This window comes from Balaenoptera musculus, chromosome 6, assembly GCF_009873245.2.
Source record: "Balaenoptera musculus isolate JJ_BM4_2016_0621 chromosome 6, mBalMus1.pri.v3, whole genome shotgun sequence".
Taxonomy (NCBI): Eukaryota; Metazoa; Chordata; class Mammalia; order Artiodactyla; family Balaenopteridae; genus Balaenoptera; species Balaenoptera musculus.
Window position 1 is genome coordinate 5574484 of NC_045790.1, and position 15472 is coordinate 5589955.

At 44.3% G+C, this 15472-nt stretch overlaps 1 protein-coding gene across 1 annotated transcript in view; it reads left to right on the forward strand.

The window, feature by feature from the left end:
- The window catches only part of GALNTL6 (polypeptide N-acetylgalactosaminyltransferase like 6), a 1174587-nt gene extending 1163469 nt beyond the window's left edge, over positions 1–11118 (forward strand). Inside the window, 1 exon segment of the mRNA XM_036854715.1 lies at positions 10938–11118. Within this exon segment, the coding sequence (XP_036710610.1) occupies positions 10938–11105 (168 nt within the window). The 3' untranslated portion in view covers positions 11106–11118.
- Positions 11119–15472: the final 4354 nt, after the last annotated feature.

Sequence of the window (15472 nt, forward strand, 5' to 3'; positions counted from 1 at the left end):
GAACAAGTATCAAACACTATAAAAGTGCCAGGTACCCAAACATTACAAAAATACAATTATTAGTGTAGTGTGCTGTTGGCATAAGGATAGACTGATGCTCTAGAAAGAGAAGCCTGGGTATTGGTAGTTTTAAAAAGCTCCTAAAAGGTTCTGATGGGGAGCCAGATGGAGAATCACTTTTCTAGTTCCAGTTTTTACCTACTTTCCTTACCCTACTCTTCCCTCCTACTGTAGCTGGAAATTGCCCCTCTGCTTGTGTTCCTATACCATTTTGTTCCCTTCTTTGTACTTAGAACATTGTATTATGCATGGTAAGTCTCCGCTTATAGATGTTAATTATCTGAGGGCAGGAACTTTTTCTTGTATTTCTGTATGGCCTGCCTAATAACTACTACGTAGACATTTGTAAATAAGTATTCATTAAATGGGCTCAATTACTGACGCGATCCCCTCCAGGAACCCCAAGCCGCAATGGATGAAACTTAGCACATCTTTTGGTTTCAGAACCAAGTTCACAGCCTCCCCAAAGTCCAAAAGTGAAAGGTTTACATCACTTTTCTGAGTTGCTCTCTGGGGTGTCCTTATAGTTTAACTTCCATAAGAAAGGGCTTAAAAATAACATCAAACAGGAGAATACAGATAAAAAGACACCTGTCAGGCTAAACTGATAACAGTGAAACAGTCACAGTACTTTGAAAAGTGAGTGGGTGGAATTCTTGGCATGTGCCCACATCTGACTATTTATGGTACCTTGTGTTACGTGCCAGGGCTTTAGCCTCTCAGCTCATAAAATCCTGCTGGTTCACGAAGATGCCAGATGGATGGCCACAAGGTTGTTATTTTTAAATCATTCCGGTTTGGTATTGATTTAGGACCTAAAATGAGGAAACAGAGTTTAATTAAAAGGCGTGAAATTCGACTCTCCTTCTGATAAATGAAGCCCCACTACAAAATCCTGGACTTGTGGTCATGCTTAGACAGTCACACTATCCCTGACCGGCCCCTTCATTTCTGGACAGTCCCAAGTATCACAAAGCTCTAAGACTTTTGGTACCACACAGATTAAATTTCATCCATTTTGGTCAAGACGGATTCCAGATCCTTGAACAATGCTTGTCTGATCTTTACTCCTTACTTCCAATTACATGGCCCAATTTTTCTTCAGATAGCTTCATTGGGACCTACCTCAGCCTCCTGGACACAGATTCTTAACACACTCCAGATGGTCCTAGAGGGTGGCGTGATGCCCAAAAGGGAACACAGTATTCTAGGTGTGTTTGACCAAAGAATAGAATGAGTTTCTAGCACCCCTTTGTTATGAGCAGTATATGCCTGTTGAACTAGCTTGAGTTGATTGACTTTCTGCCTTAACTTCACATACTTGGCCTCTTAATGAGCTTTCAGTATTAAAAAAACCACTCTTGCTTTGCTACACAGACACGTCTCTGTAGTCTTCTACCTGTACAGTTCACCTTTTATACTTGGGTAGCCATCCATTGGTTTCTATTAAATTCTCCCTCACGAGATTTACCCCAGCCTGGATTTCGACTCTTTGATCCAGCTTATTACCAGGTGAACTAGTTTTACTCCAGCCGTGAGTTAGGGCAAAGTAGCGTGCACTCAGGCCCTCATCTAAGCTGTTGATCCCAATGAACAAGGCCCAGAACCGAGCTCTCCATCCTATGATGGAGGAGACATTGGTCCATCGGGTGCAGTTACTCAACCAGATACAAATCCACCTAATGGTGAATTATCTTCTAGCCCACATTTCTCCAGCTTACCCATAGGAAAACAAAGGGGGATTTTCAAACATCTTGCTGAAAAGCAGATGCACAATGTCTACATCATACCCTATACTCTGAAAATAATAGGAGACACAATAGGAGACATGAGCATTGTACCCTGAGAAGTTGTGATCTTCAGTACAACTTGACAATTCAAAGATGAGCAAGGTTAACTCCTGGGAGGGGAGTACAGACACCCCTGCAAAGAAGCTACATTTTCAGCAGTGTTGCCTTCCCATTCTGTTTCTGTCTGTGTGTCTAATCCAGCTGAAGTCACTTCGTCGTCACGTCCTTTTAACTTTTGCCATATCTGGGTGCCTTAGCCATATCCCTGCTGGTTACCATTTTACCTAACAGGCTTCACTGCCACCCTCTGGTCACTAGTAAAAAGATTTCATCACAATCTATCTCAGGCTCTAACATATGGACAAAGACTTCCTGAACTGAATGCCTGTCAAGATCGAGACTGTCAAACTTTAAAGGATCTTGGTAATCGGAACTATACAAATTTGAAATTAGTATTTGCTAAGGAGGACAGTTCTTCTCTACTGAGCATGTGTGGGTCTGGAGCAGGACCGCCAGTTGGCTCGGCTAAGAAGGGGGTGAGGGCCTTCCCTGGCGGTCCAGTGGTTAAGACTCCACGCTTCCAACGCAAGGAGTGAGGGTTCGATCCCTGGTCAGGGAACTGAGATCTCACATGTTGTGCAGCATGGCCAAAAATTTTTTAAAAAATAATAAGAAGAAGACAGGGGTGAGACAGGCTGAGGCCGAGAACACAGGGGCTGGACCCTGAGGGACCTGGGATTTGAGTTCTGGCTCCGCGGTGGTCCTAGCTCTGGGATCTTGGGAAACTTCCTTACTCTGTGCTTCTGTTTCCTCGTTTATCAAATGGCAATAATAACAGTATCTACCTTAGAAGATTATTGTGATGATGAAATAAAAGCTAAATGCACCTAGGACACGGCACTTAATAAGAGTTCAATGAGTGTCAGCTATTACTCTCTTAGGTGCCCGAAAAACTTCTCCTGATTTGACTTTAGCTCTCCTAGTAAGTTTACATAGAGGAAACGATAGGCTGTCTAGTCGTCTTCCTATACTATTTTAGCTCTTTAACTGTCGCTAAATATTAGAATGTAAATTCCACAAGTGCAGGGATTTTTCTCTGCTTTCTCTCATGCAGTATCCTCAGTACCTAAAACACTGCTTGGCACGTAGTAGGTGCTGAATTAACATTTGTTAAATAAACAGACGAACCTGGCTTCCTGTTTGTCCACATTCACTCTCTCTTCAGGTTGCTTATGTGGATAAAGTAGATAAAATGAGAAAATCTGGGTGGAACATTTAACACTACAAGGCACATAAATACATACTCGATAAATAGCAGCTATTATTATGTTGATGTGACTGCTGGCAGGTTTACTGAGGGGAGATGAACAGCTATGGACAGATGGAAACAAGATATGGAACAGATGGGTTTTCTCTACTCTTGGAGTTTTCAGTCTAGTGGGGAAGCAGACAGATTTTTAAATTGAATACATTAAGTGTACAGGATAATATGGGAACGGGACACTGGGCTCTACCCAGGTCAGAGAGGTACGCAAGGCAGCTCTGACACAGTAGCTTTTAAATGGAGACCTAAAAGGTGAGTAGGATTTAGGCAAGTGAAGAAAAGAATCTGAACAAGAATGGATATATGTATTGGGTTGGCCAAAAAGTTCGTTCAGTTTTAAGTAAAAATAAAAGACACATTTTTCATTTTCCCCAAGAACTTTATTGAACAACGTATTCATTAACTAAATGAACTTTCTTTTATGTAATGTTGGCAGGAGTTTGGTTTATTTTTATTTATTTATTTATTTACTTACTTATTTATTTTGGCTGCGCTGGGTCTTCATTGCAGCATGTGGGATCTTTAGTTGCGGCACGTGGACTCCTTAGTTGTGGCACGCAGGATCTAGTTCCCCAACCAGGGATCGAACCTGGGCCCCCTGCATTGGGAGCTCGAGGTCTTACCCACGGGACCACCAGGGAAGTCCCCCAAATGAACTTTTTGGCCAAACCAATATACGTATAACTGAATCACTTTGCTGTACACCTGAAACCAACACAACATTGTAAATCAACTATACCCCAATATAAAATAAAAATTAAGTTTAAAAAAAATCCCAGATACAGGGATCGGTTTATGCAAATGCCCTCGGGTAGGGAAGAGCTTGGTTTCCTTGGAAGAATGGAGAAGCCAGTTGAAGCGTCTGAGTGTGAGGGGAAATGATGAATTCTAAGGCCAGGGGCAGGCCTGCCTATACAAGACCTCGGGACCATGCTAAGAATTTAGCGAAGAGGCTGGGAAGTCTTTGAATGGTGTGAAGAGCAGAGATTTAACAAATCACAGCCGATTCTGTAATGATCCTGGCTGCTCTGAGAATTGAGGGTGTGCTCATGCCCATCACTTGCCTGTAGCCCAGAAACCCAGTGATGCAGCAGGAGGCAGGGGCTGTCAGCACTGTCTCAGCGCACACACCGAGGGCTCTGTCGGTCGGGGCATCAGAGGCGTTATTTCTGATTGGCCAAATTATCCACTGATGCAGGAAGACCAATTTTCTCCTCCTGTGAGGAACTGTACCTGTCCAAAGAAAAAATGGAAAAGGATAGGCAATCAGACTGCTTTGTCCCTTTTATGCCTGTCAAGGTGTTATTCGCATTCTCCCAGATGCCAACAGCAAAAATAGGCAGGAAAAAAACCACCTGATGTGTCTTTCTCCCAGAACTCAGAGGCCACTCATATATCCACCTGGTTCTTCTCCACGACCCTAGGAGGTGGGAAGGCGGATATTTTTGTCCCTTATCTCATCCCTCCCTCCTCCTCCCACTCCATTCGTCTTGCAGATGGAAACCCGAAATCACTAGCAAACGAAGGGGCCATCAGAGATTCCTGTCAGAGATAAAACTAGGATTAAAAACTAGTCTCGTAATTCCGAGCCTTCCTTCTCTCATATCCATACTAGAAACAAAAGGACATGGAGGCGATGTCTCTCACAAATGCATTTGCTGTCAGTGTGAGTTACACAGAAATGAACAGTCAGCAGGAGGGAGTAACTCGACTCTCCCCACTTTACAGAGAAGCTATCTTGAGGTCCAGCCTATACCCAACTGCTTTCGGGGCATCTAAACCTGGATGTCCCATAAACACCTATGACTCGTTATACCTGAAACAGAGATCATCATCCCCACCCCCAATCCTGCTCCTCTTTCCGCAATTCTCACCTCAACACTGCTTTTCCTCTAGTCATCCCCTCCCTCCACCTTAATCCCCACGTCCCATCAAATCAGAACGCCCTGTGCATTCACCTCCTGAAAAAGCTTTCCAACCATGTCTCAGGTCACCCCCAACTCCTCCCCATTGCTGTTGCTTTCACCTCGGCTCAAATCTGGACCACTGCAGTAGCCTCCAGCTGTGCCTCCGGCTGTATCCAGAGTCCCCCACTCCCACCCCATCCTCCTCTCTGCCACCAGCATGAGGCACCCAAGATGTGGATCCTTAACTCCACTGTTTTAAATCCTCCAACAACCATCCCGCATGCTTGCCTGAAAAGTCAAGCCTTAGTGTTGCACCCCAGTCTCCTCATGATGTGGAATTCATCTGTCACCCTCTGGAATCTTCCCCCTTGCTCCTTGTGCTTGGGCCACGCCAAGTGACCTGCTGGTCCCCAGCACATGATGGACGGAGCCCTCCATCACCTCTGACTCATCTCCGACCACTCTCCCTCACCCTGGCCTCCTCGTGTTACTCTAACCCACACACTGCATCCCTGCTTAGGGCCTCTGCACTGGCTGTTGCCCCGTCTGGCACCTCTTCCTCCAGATACTTGCATGGCCAATTCCCTTACCTTCTTCAAACATCACCTACTCAAATGTCACCTTCCCAGTGAGGTTTACCCTTGCCTCCCTATTTAAGTTTGCACACCAGCCCTTCCCTTGGCACTCCAGTTTCTCCGGACTGCTTTGATTTGTTCCATGTCACCTTTGAACAGGCCATGGAAACAATTACACTCATGGTTTATGGTCTGTGCCCTACTGCTCTACCCCCAACCCCACCTCTAGAATGTAAGCTCCAGAAGGGCAGGAATTTTTTTTTTTTTTTTTTTTTTAGCACTTTTCTTTTTTATAGCTACTTTATTTATTTTATTTTATTTTTTGGCTGTGTTGGGTCTTCGGTTCATGCGAGGGCTTTCTCTAGTTGAGGCAAGTGGGGGCCACTCTTCATCGCGGTGCGGGGACCGCTCGTCATCGCGGTGCGCGGGCCTTTCACCATCGCGGCCCCTCCCGTCGCGGGGCACAGGCTCCAGACGCGCAGGCTCAGTAGTTGTGGCTCACGGGCCCAGCTGCTCCGTGGCATGTGGGATCCTCCCAGACCAGGGCTCGAACCCGTGTCCCCTGCATTAGCAGGCAGATTCTCAACCACTGCGCCACCAGGGAAGCCCAGGAATTTTTATATTATTAAGGTTATTGATACATCCCAAACACCTAAAACAGTGCCTGACAGATAGTAAGCACCCTGTAGACTCTTGTTGAATAAATTGAATGCATAAATATACCTGTTAGTTCACATGTCTCTGTTCACACATTCTTCTTTATTCATCCTATTCCCCCGCAGCTACAATCTCATTGACACTTTCTGCTTCAATCATGTCTTGTTTACCTATTGGTCTCCCCCACTTCTTGGGCCAGGGGAGGCATCTTAGGTTATCTTTCTATGCCTACTTCCTAACACACACCGGAAAATAAAAGGTGCTTAATAAATATTTGTTGAACCCAGATGCCCTGGATCATGTTGTATTTCAGGCGACATGTAAAAACCCGGACCATAACTAAACAGAAGAGCTCATTCCTGAACTAATTACTTTGGTCCATAAATCTTTTGCTTAAACCAGGAGGTACTGATGTATCCATTCGGATAACGGGTCGAGGCAGGTGCCAATTTTTGCAAATTCTATTTCGCCAGGATTTCAGAAAATGCAATTTGGTCTTGAATAGCTGGTCTCAGACCAGATGGTTAGTGCGTTCTGATTTTTAGAATTGGGGACGCTCCCTGACTGAAAACAAATTAAGAGGAGAGCAGGCGTGGAATAACCATTACTTCGTTAGTTACTGCATGTAGGACATCGTGCCAGCGATTTTACATATATTAACTCATTTTATCCACAGCAAACTCGTGAAGCAGATATTATTATCTATATTTCACAAGTGAGGAAGCTGAGGTTCAGAGAATTAAGCAACCAACCAGGGTCATGTAACAGATGAGTGGTGTGACAGGAATATGACCAAATTTCCTGTGGAATAAAGCCCTGGCCCCCTGCACCCTGCCGCCGTGTGGGGGTTTATTCTCAGGGTCATCTTCTTGTACGTTATGAACTCACCCACCTATTTTACTGCCTCTGCATCTTTGATGTTTGATTCTTTTACTACCCTGAACACAGTGGGTAATGTTTTCTACAACATACCTGTTCTTTTAAAATTTGGACCCTACAGAGGTACAGAATCTAATAAAATTTAGTGCTGGCCTCTGAATACCCTGGAGTGTCATACCAGCTTGCTTTGAAGAGGTGTCCCTCTCCAGGACCTACTTGAAAAGTCCCACCCAGCCTTCACCCTGGGGACCGATTGGAATTTAGCCTGACCTGATTTGGTTATGAAGGGCAGTGCCATAATGCTGAATCTGAACTTTTTCATTTCCTGCTCAAGGATTTCTAACTTTCTTAGGCAAAAACAAAACAGAAAAAAACAAGGGAGGAAGCGGTCAGGGAAGGCGGGAGGACGCAGAAGATACAGTTTGCGGCGTTACTTTTTGAACACCCGGGGCACAGGCTCTGCCCTCCCTCCGGACTGAACAGAGAAGAGTCCAGGTAAAAGTGCCCTTTCAGGAGGGTTGTTAGGGAACACCAGACTTGCCAGAGGGCTCAGAACTCTATCCCAGAGGAGAAAACTCTATTTGGTTCTGTGCCAGCATATCTTGTCATGACGGAGGAGACTAAAGGAGAAAAGGGCTGTCGTAGTGTGTAGATGTCCATCCCAGTCTCCCAATTCATCCCTCCCCTCCCTCACCCCTGGGTAACCATAAGTTTGTTTTCTACATCTGTAACTCTATTTCTGTTTTGTAAATAAGTTCATTTGTACCCTTTTTTTAGATTCCACATATAAGCGATATCATATGATATCCTTCTCTGTCTGACTTATTTAGTATGATCATCTCTAGGTCCATCCATGTTGCTGCAAATGGCATTATTTTGTCCTTTTCAGGGCTGAGTAATATTCCACTGTATACACACTACTATATATAAAATCGATAACTAATAAGAACCTACTTGTATTGCACAGAGAACTCTACTCAACACTCTGTAATGGCCCATATGGGAAAAGAATCTAAAAAAGAGTGGGTAGATGTACATGTACAACTGAATCACTTTGCTGTACACCTGAAACTAACACAACATTATAAATCAACTAGACTCCAATAAAAATTTTTTAAAAAGGGCTGGTGTCGGACAAGGGGCCACATTCACCAGCGACGACGCGCTAGCCAGGAGAAGCATCGGTAACGACGTTTAGCGATCCAGAAGCTGAGCTGAGGAGAAATATAATGATGGCAGTGTATGTAGCTCCCAAGGTCAAAGTGGAAAACGCATGTCTTGGGGACACTAAAGGTGCTTTCAGAAGGTTCCCCTTTAGGACCTGCTGGACACGCCAAAGACACGGAAGGTCAGCCTACAAGCAGAGAGCAATCATCTATTAGTCCCCAGAATATGGTGGATAGTGTCTATTTGATGCCCTGTCATTCGTCACCAGTGAACTTCGGAAAAAAATGTTCATTCAATTTTATGGCTGGGAGAGGCTTCAGAGATGGATGTTATCCACCCCCTCGTTTTACTGATGAAGCGTCTCAGACACAGATAGATGTGGGGAATTCTACTTTTCAACGTTTATGAGAACATGAAGTATAGTTACAGAAACATACTCTGGATGGTTCAGGGTCGTGCTGAATCTGTTCATCCCACCCGACTGTCCCCACGAGCATACCTGGATCTGCCGGAGCGTGTATTCCAGCTGGAGATTTGGAAAAGTACGATCACCTTATGGCTTGGAAAATAACATTCGGAAAAATAACATGTTCAGAAAATCTGGTTTGGCTTTTGCATCCACGCTGAGGCGCACACACTGAGAAGGGAAGAGAATTAAAACACGTTCTACCCCTTTTTTTCCCTCATTTTTTAGTTTTTACGGAAATATGTGTTTGGGGAGAGAAACTGCAAGTCTATGGGGGGGGGTCCCCACGTGAGCTACTGACAAAAGTGACAATAGGAAGAAATCTAGATAGTTATGAAGGAAAAGAAGTACCTGGATGTGGAACAGAGTGAATTTTAGAATTTAGCAGGTCACATAGAATTTTCACGACTGTAACAGCTTAAGGATGCTCTTTGAAAAGCTGATGGGAATATATTAGGCCTGTGTAGCTAAATTGGTAGAAAGTGGGGCAGGAGACGGAGTGGGAGGGGTGCTGGGGAGGAGGGGGGTGGGAGGGCCAAGGAGCTGCTGCCTAGGGAGGCGCGGGGGCGGCTGTGGGATGGGATCTGTGACCTCAGCATCAACATCAGCCCCAGGAGGGAAGAGGCGGGTGAGCTCAGGGCACAGCCTCCTCCTCCAGAATCTGTGACCTCGCCCATGAAAGGAGAGCTCTTGCCGGCTGCCCTGGGGTCAAAGGGCAGCCAGTGAAGCAGGGGATGAGGAAAATGGGCAGGAGAAGTCAGCAGCCCTCTCGTGTGTAAGGAAAGTGAAATCCACAATAAACCTGGGAGACTTGAAAGAGGGCAGAGGAGAGAAGGGAGCCTATGTACTAGATGTAGCTCTGTGTTTACACTGAAAGTGGAAACATGCAAACGAGGCTTGGGGCCGCCTTCCTCCTTCCTTATTCTTCCTTCCTTCACGGGCACCCAACTAGGCAAACATCCGGGTCCGAAAGGACGTTAAATATTAGTTGACAACCGGTGTAACCCAGAAATGCTAACATGGGATGCCTAAAAGCTGAGTCTAATGTCCCTCAGTTAAAGAAAATAAGCAGACCCTCTAAATGTTTCCTAAGCTAAATAATAAAACATAACTTGTTCCCAAAATTTCAGCAGCGATCTGGGGATGTTTTTACATGTTATTGGCCCTTTTTTTTTTAATGCATAGACACGATAAGAGACAAAAGCGTTTATTGCTAGTTAAGGAAAGATCCCTCTCTCGTAGCACTGGTTTCCTTCTCCCTGCTTGCACAATAAAAAGCAGTGTGTACTAATAGAGGCTACTCACATAATGGGCTTGCTCACCACTTAAGCTCTGTGCCCTGCTAGCACCTTCATTCACAGAGCCGTTCTCTTAATCACATACTGAGCTAACAATGCCTCCCTCCACTTTACAAAAGGCAGGGAGAATTGCATCCCAGGAAGAGCAGGGATGCCGATAAAGGGGTCGGGAAGAGGCAGTAGCTCAAGAGTCAACAAATTTGAGCCTGTGCTTGGAGATTCTGCCTGTGCACTGTGTACCCCCAGTCCCGAGTTCATCCTGGGACCTGGGCAACCCAGCACCCAGCTCACTTGGTCCCTGGTCCTCTGGTATTTCCCTTTCCCAGTACAAGGCTAGGGAACATGATGACTCTTCTGGTCCTCTGGGTGTGTGTGCGCGGCTGCGGCGGTGTCTGCTGCGGACTAAATGACCATTTCTGTACTCATTCCTCTCCCCAAACAGCTAGATTAGCAGCTACTTGACAAGCAACCTCATGCACTTTTCATCGTCAAAACCCGAGCGTGTAACAAAATGCTTACCACAGAGCAGGAAATGAATGGATTATATTTTTTAAAAATCCATGAATGAATGAATTCTTTGTTTCTGGCTGAATCTGCTTGGAGGGCCCACATTGCACCAACGGTTCCTAGGAAACCACATTCCGTGTGGCAACTCCGCCTCCTGTTGTTTGAGTTGGGAGGTGGTCTATTTTTTTCACACTCTGGGTATACACTGAAGTATCAGCACGGTTATTTTACTTCCTCTTTATATTTTGGGTTCCAAGCATTCACCGTGTATGATATCAGTCTCTTCTTTTCTTCCTGATCCCTGCAGGACAGAACATTATTCCATCCTGTGAGTAACAGCTGCATGGATTGCAGCCCTGCAGAGAAGAAGATTTTCATGGCCAGATGTGACCCTCTCTCCGAGACCCAGCAGTGGATTTTTGAACATATTAATATGACTGTTTTAGAAAAATTTAACTACCATGCCAGCTCCTAGAAAGAAAAAAGGAAGGAAGAAACAGTGATTACCTACAGGTTATAAAAACTAAATTTTAGCCAGTCTCTGGGTCAAAGGAGTCAGGAATAACATTTCCTAGATCCAGGAAGTCTGGTTTAAAGATATGTAAATGCCACGACAAAGTAGGTTGTCCCGAAGAACTTCCTGCACCTGAAGAACTTGGCTAAGAAACTCACCAGCTGCTTCTGAGAACTTGAGCAGTCCCCTTGCTGGCCAAGGGCAAAGATGATTTAGGGACTTTTGCAAACAACTGCTGAGTTAATAAATCCTAGCATTTCTCAGGTCAAATCCTGCAGTAGTGAGTAGCTATGAATGGATCCTCTTAAGTGGGTGGGTGGGGTGGAGGTGAAGGGCATGACCGCTCTGACAACCTGTCGCAGGTTTAGAACGGGCCATTCTCCGACTAGAATGGTTAAAAGTGCTGCAGATGATTCTAGAGTGCTCATACCATTCTGTGTTCTTGTTTTATTTTGCAATGAGGGTGTGCTATCTAAGACTTAAATTACATCATGAAATGGACTTGGAGTGTCTCCATGCCTTCATTGACGTCTGCCATTTTCCTTTTACAGCAGAGGTAACTTACTGGTCATAAAAATTCATGCTCCGTAAATTAACTGAAGTTCTAATTCAGTGCCCTTGTATGAATCCAGCTGAAAAACAAACACGAAAAACTATGCTACCAAGTTACTCCAAAGAGAAAGATTTCACAGAAGCAGCAAGACCATGTAAGGTTTAAGGAGAGGAATTTCCCTAGGAAATCTATTTTTACTTTTCTATTATTCTTAGAATTTTAAAAGTCTGATGTTTGTCCAGTCATAGTTTTATTAAGGAAGGACATGGAGTGAGGTTGATGTAATTTGTTCAGGAGATTCTTAAATCCAAATAAATCTACACTCCAAGTGACATGAAAATGGCTTAGTACACTTCAGTTATGCTTGATCAGTGCTAGGGACGTAGAACTGGTTGGGTTTGCTCTCGGCTGGGGTTTTTTGTTTATTTGCTTTATATCGTAGGTATTAAGGATGGTTTAGTTTTCCTTGGAAGCACATTGAAGGAATTTCCATTAATAAAGTGCTTCTGACCCCATTTTCTATTAATGGGACAAGATTTCAGGGATGATTAAAAAACTAAATGGAACATTTAATCCTTAACTTTTTTTTTACTTTTCAATAACAATGGGGGTGGGGGAGGAATATACAGGGATGAGTATACAGGAATATACAGGGATGAATATATAGAGGAAAGAATGATGTTTGTTTTATATATATATTTCTCAAGGTTTTTTCAGGTAGAAAAAAGTTTTTATTTTGCTTTTGTTGTTTTCTTTCAACTCGCTTTTCATATGAATAAAAAATATATATATTGTCTTGGATATAAAAGCATTGAATTTTAGAACTGGGAAGACACTTAGAATCCAATCCCTTTGTTTTTACAGATGAATAGCGAAAGCCCAGAGGAGAGTGGTCCTAATTCCTGGCAGGGCGGATGGGTCTTCCAATGCCTGGTGTCCAGTGCTTTTCATCCTGTGTTGCCTCTTCCGCTATCCAAGAAGGTTCTGGTTTCTACTCTGATTTAACTAGAAATGTTCAGTCCCTAGATGAGAATAATATGCCTGCCTGGGGATGCCCACAAGAGTAGCATTCACGTTCAGAAACTTTAACATATGAAACCTCTTCGCGTAAATGTTCATGATTTTGTTCTCTCCTTGAAATCTAATCAAAATGTCCAGTGAAACTGCCCTGCTAATAGGTGGGGAAGAGTTATTTCGTTATCTTTACTGATTTTTCAAGCATACCTCTGAAGAGCTACTCTATTTAAACTGACAGTCACAGAGATTTTTGTGTGTGTGTAGGTCAAGCGGTCTTGAAGCTTTCAAGATGCATAGTGGAGAAAATCAATAGTGAGAAATTAACCTGTGTGCTGAACAATTCCAGAGAGTGAGTGAAGATTGATCTCAAGTGTTCAGAGAGCAATCTGGTTGTAGAATGAGATGAGCCTATAAAAATCCACATTATGTCACTAAACAGTTGACTGCTGTGTTCAGTTCCACCGAAGAGCCAGCCCCAGGTTCTGCACCCTGGGAAGCCCAGATTTGCAATATGCAAGGGTGCTCTCATCCTGGGAATACCGCATCCTTTTGTTGTGACAACCAGGATCAACATAGATTGGTCTCCTGATCTCAGAGGGCCTTGTCTCTTACTTTGACGAGAAGGACGTAATATAAAAAGTTAAAATTAAAAAATTTTCAAGAGAAGCCTGAGACACGAAAGCCAAAATTAAAACCTCAAACTGCCAAGTAATTGTTAGATGTGTGCAAAGGGGGAACATCCAAACAGAATCAAACGAAGCCTCAGAATCTACTCCCAGGCAGGAGGGCCTGGCACTGCAATAAACACGTCCAAGGAGGTTTCCCAGTACCACCAAAGGGCGGGACACTGCTTACTTGAAATACCGCTATGGCCATTCTGAGAAATAGAAGATTGCATATGTTTTTGCATTTATTCGGCAAAAGGACTGAACAGTCATCAGAGAGATTCTCTTTCCTGGAAAGAACACGATTTAGAAACGGAGCATCAGAGTTCGGAGCCGCCCTTTTATCAGAATGAGAAGAAAAATAGCAGGAAGTTCCTCTGGCCTTGGAAATTGCTGCTTCTCCAGAATAAGAAATGGTTTTGCCAGAAGTTAGAAAATAGTTAATTTTTCAAATCCTTTTTATGCATGTACTGAGAAAAGGCTGTGCTGGAAAACAGTTGTGAACTAATTGTGGGATTTATATGTGCTCCAAGGTTGGCTTAATACCATGGCAATAACAATGACTGGCTTCTAGGTCTAGTTTAGTTTAAAATATTAACATGATCACATGACTGTTTTGAAATGTATTCGTTATAACAGAGGCCCCTGTGTATAATGCAAGTTCCAGGATTATTTTGTGAATTGGTAACATAGAGCGTTATACAACAGATGTGTAACACGTAACGAAAATGGATTTCCAGTCAATGAAAGAGAGCGTTAGGCCCATTCTGTTCACATTCTAGCAAAACACTTGACACGGTGTCCTTTAGGGGCAATTACATGTTTTCTAAAAAAGCAGCCAGGGGACTTCCCTGGTGGCACAGTGATTAAGACTCTGCGCTCCCAATGCAGGGGGCCCGGGTTCAATCCCCGGTCAGGGAACTAGATCCCACATGCACGCCACAACTAAGAGTTTGTATGCCACACCTAAGGAACCCATGAGCTGCAGCTAAGACCCGGCACAACCAAATAAATAAATTAAAAAAAAAAAAAAAAAGCAGCCAGAAAATAAAGGGCATATAAATATCTCTTTTGTGCTTCTTGCCCTCACATGAAAAACTTTGATTTCAATTCCTTCATAACTCCAATAACTTCATTATCTCCACAATGAAGAAGCAAAAAGGAATCTTTTATTGGAAAGACTGGCATATAAACTTTATGTCAGACACATCAAAAGAGACAAGGACACTCGGATGACAAAGCCAACTGTCCAGTGAGAAAAGGCCATGCCCACCTCTGGGTGACATCACACATCTGAGGACCGGAACAGCATTGATGGCAAGGCTGGGACGCTCCTTCTGCTTTTGACTTCCCATCTGAAGTGTTACAGACTTTTTCCCAGGAGTGGACAGCGCCCCAGCCTCCAAATGCTGCCAGGTCACCTTATGCAGAATTCACAGTCTTCCTAATAATATGAGGTTCTTGTGAACATTGATTTATCCCTGCGACCCCTTTAGGAATATCTCCTGAGGCCTCTTCCCCTGGCAGGGATATAAGGTGGAAATACACTTTCATAAGCAGCTGCTGGAGATAAAGAAAGAGGGCATTTTATATAAATCCTGGGAGACAACACCTCAAAGGGAAAATATTTCTCAGTGATCCCCTGAGATTCTGGGAGTAAATGCAAACGGCGAGAGGTAGTCTGTATCTCTAGACACGGGTGCCCATCACCCCCTGGGTTCACTCCATCACCAGGTCCTGACCTGGCCGTCCTAACTCTCACACGACACCACCAGCTGTAATTACTCTCCACGTGTGCCACCGTGGCGGGAACACTGAAGAGTGACAAGTGGCCAGTCCTCCCATGCCGCCGACGTTGGAAGATTGCTCTTTGATTTATGTCTGGAGCCTTTGTTGGAGGCCCGGGAGCTGTTTGCGACTCTATTTGGTAGACTTGACATTGGCGCGGAGCTTTTATCACAGTCACTCATCTCCGCGCTTGATACGTCAGGCTGGTGTGTCTGGTACCGCGGCTTCTCAGCAGACGACAGCTCAGGCACGTGTGTGATGCTTCAGAGAAACCTGGGGACATTTCTTCTGTCCCTCCGCCCTGA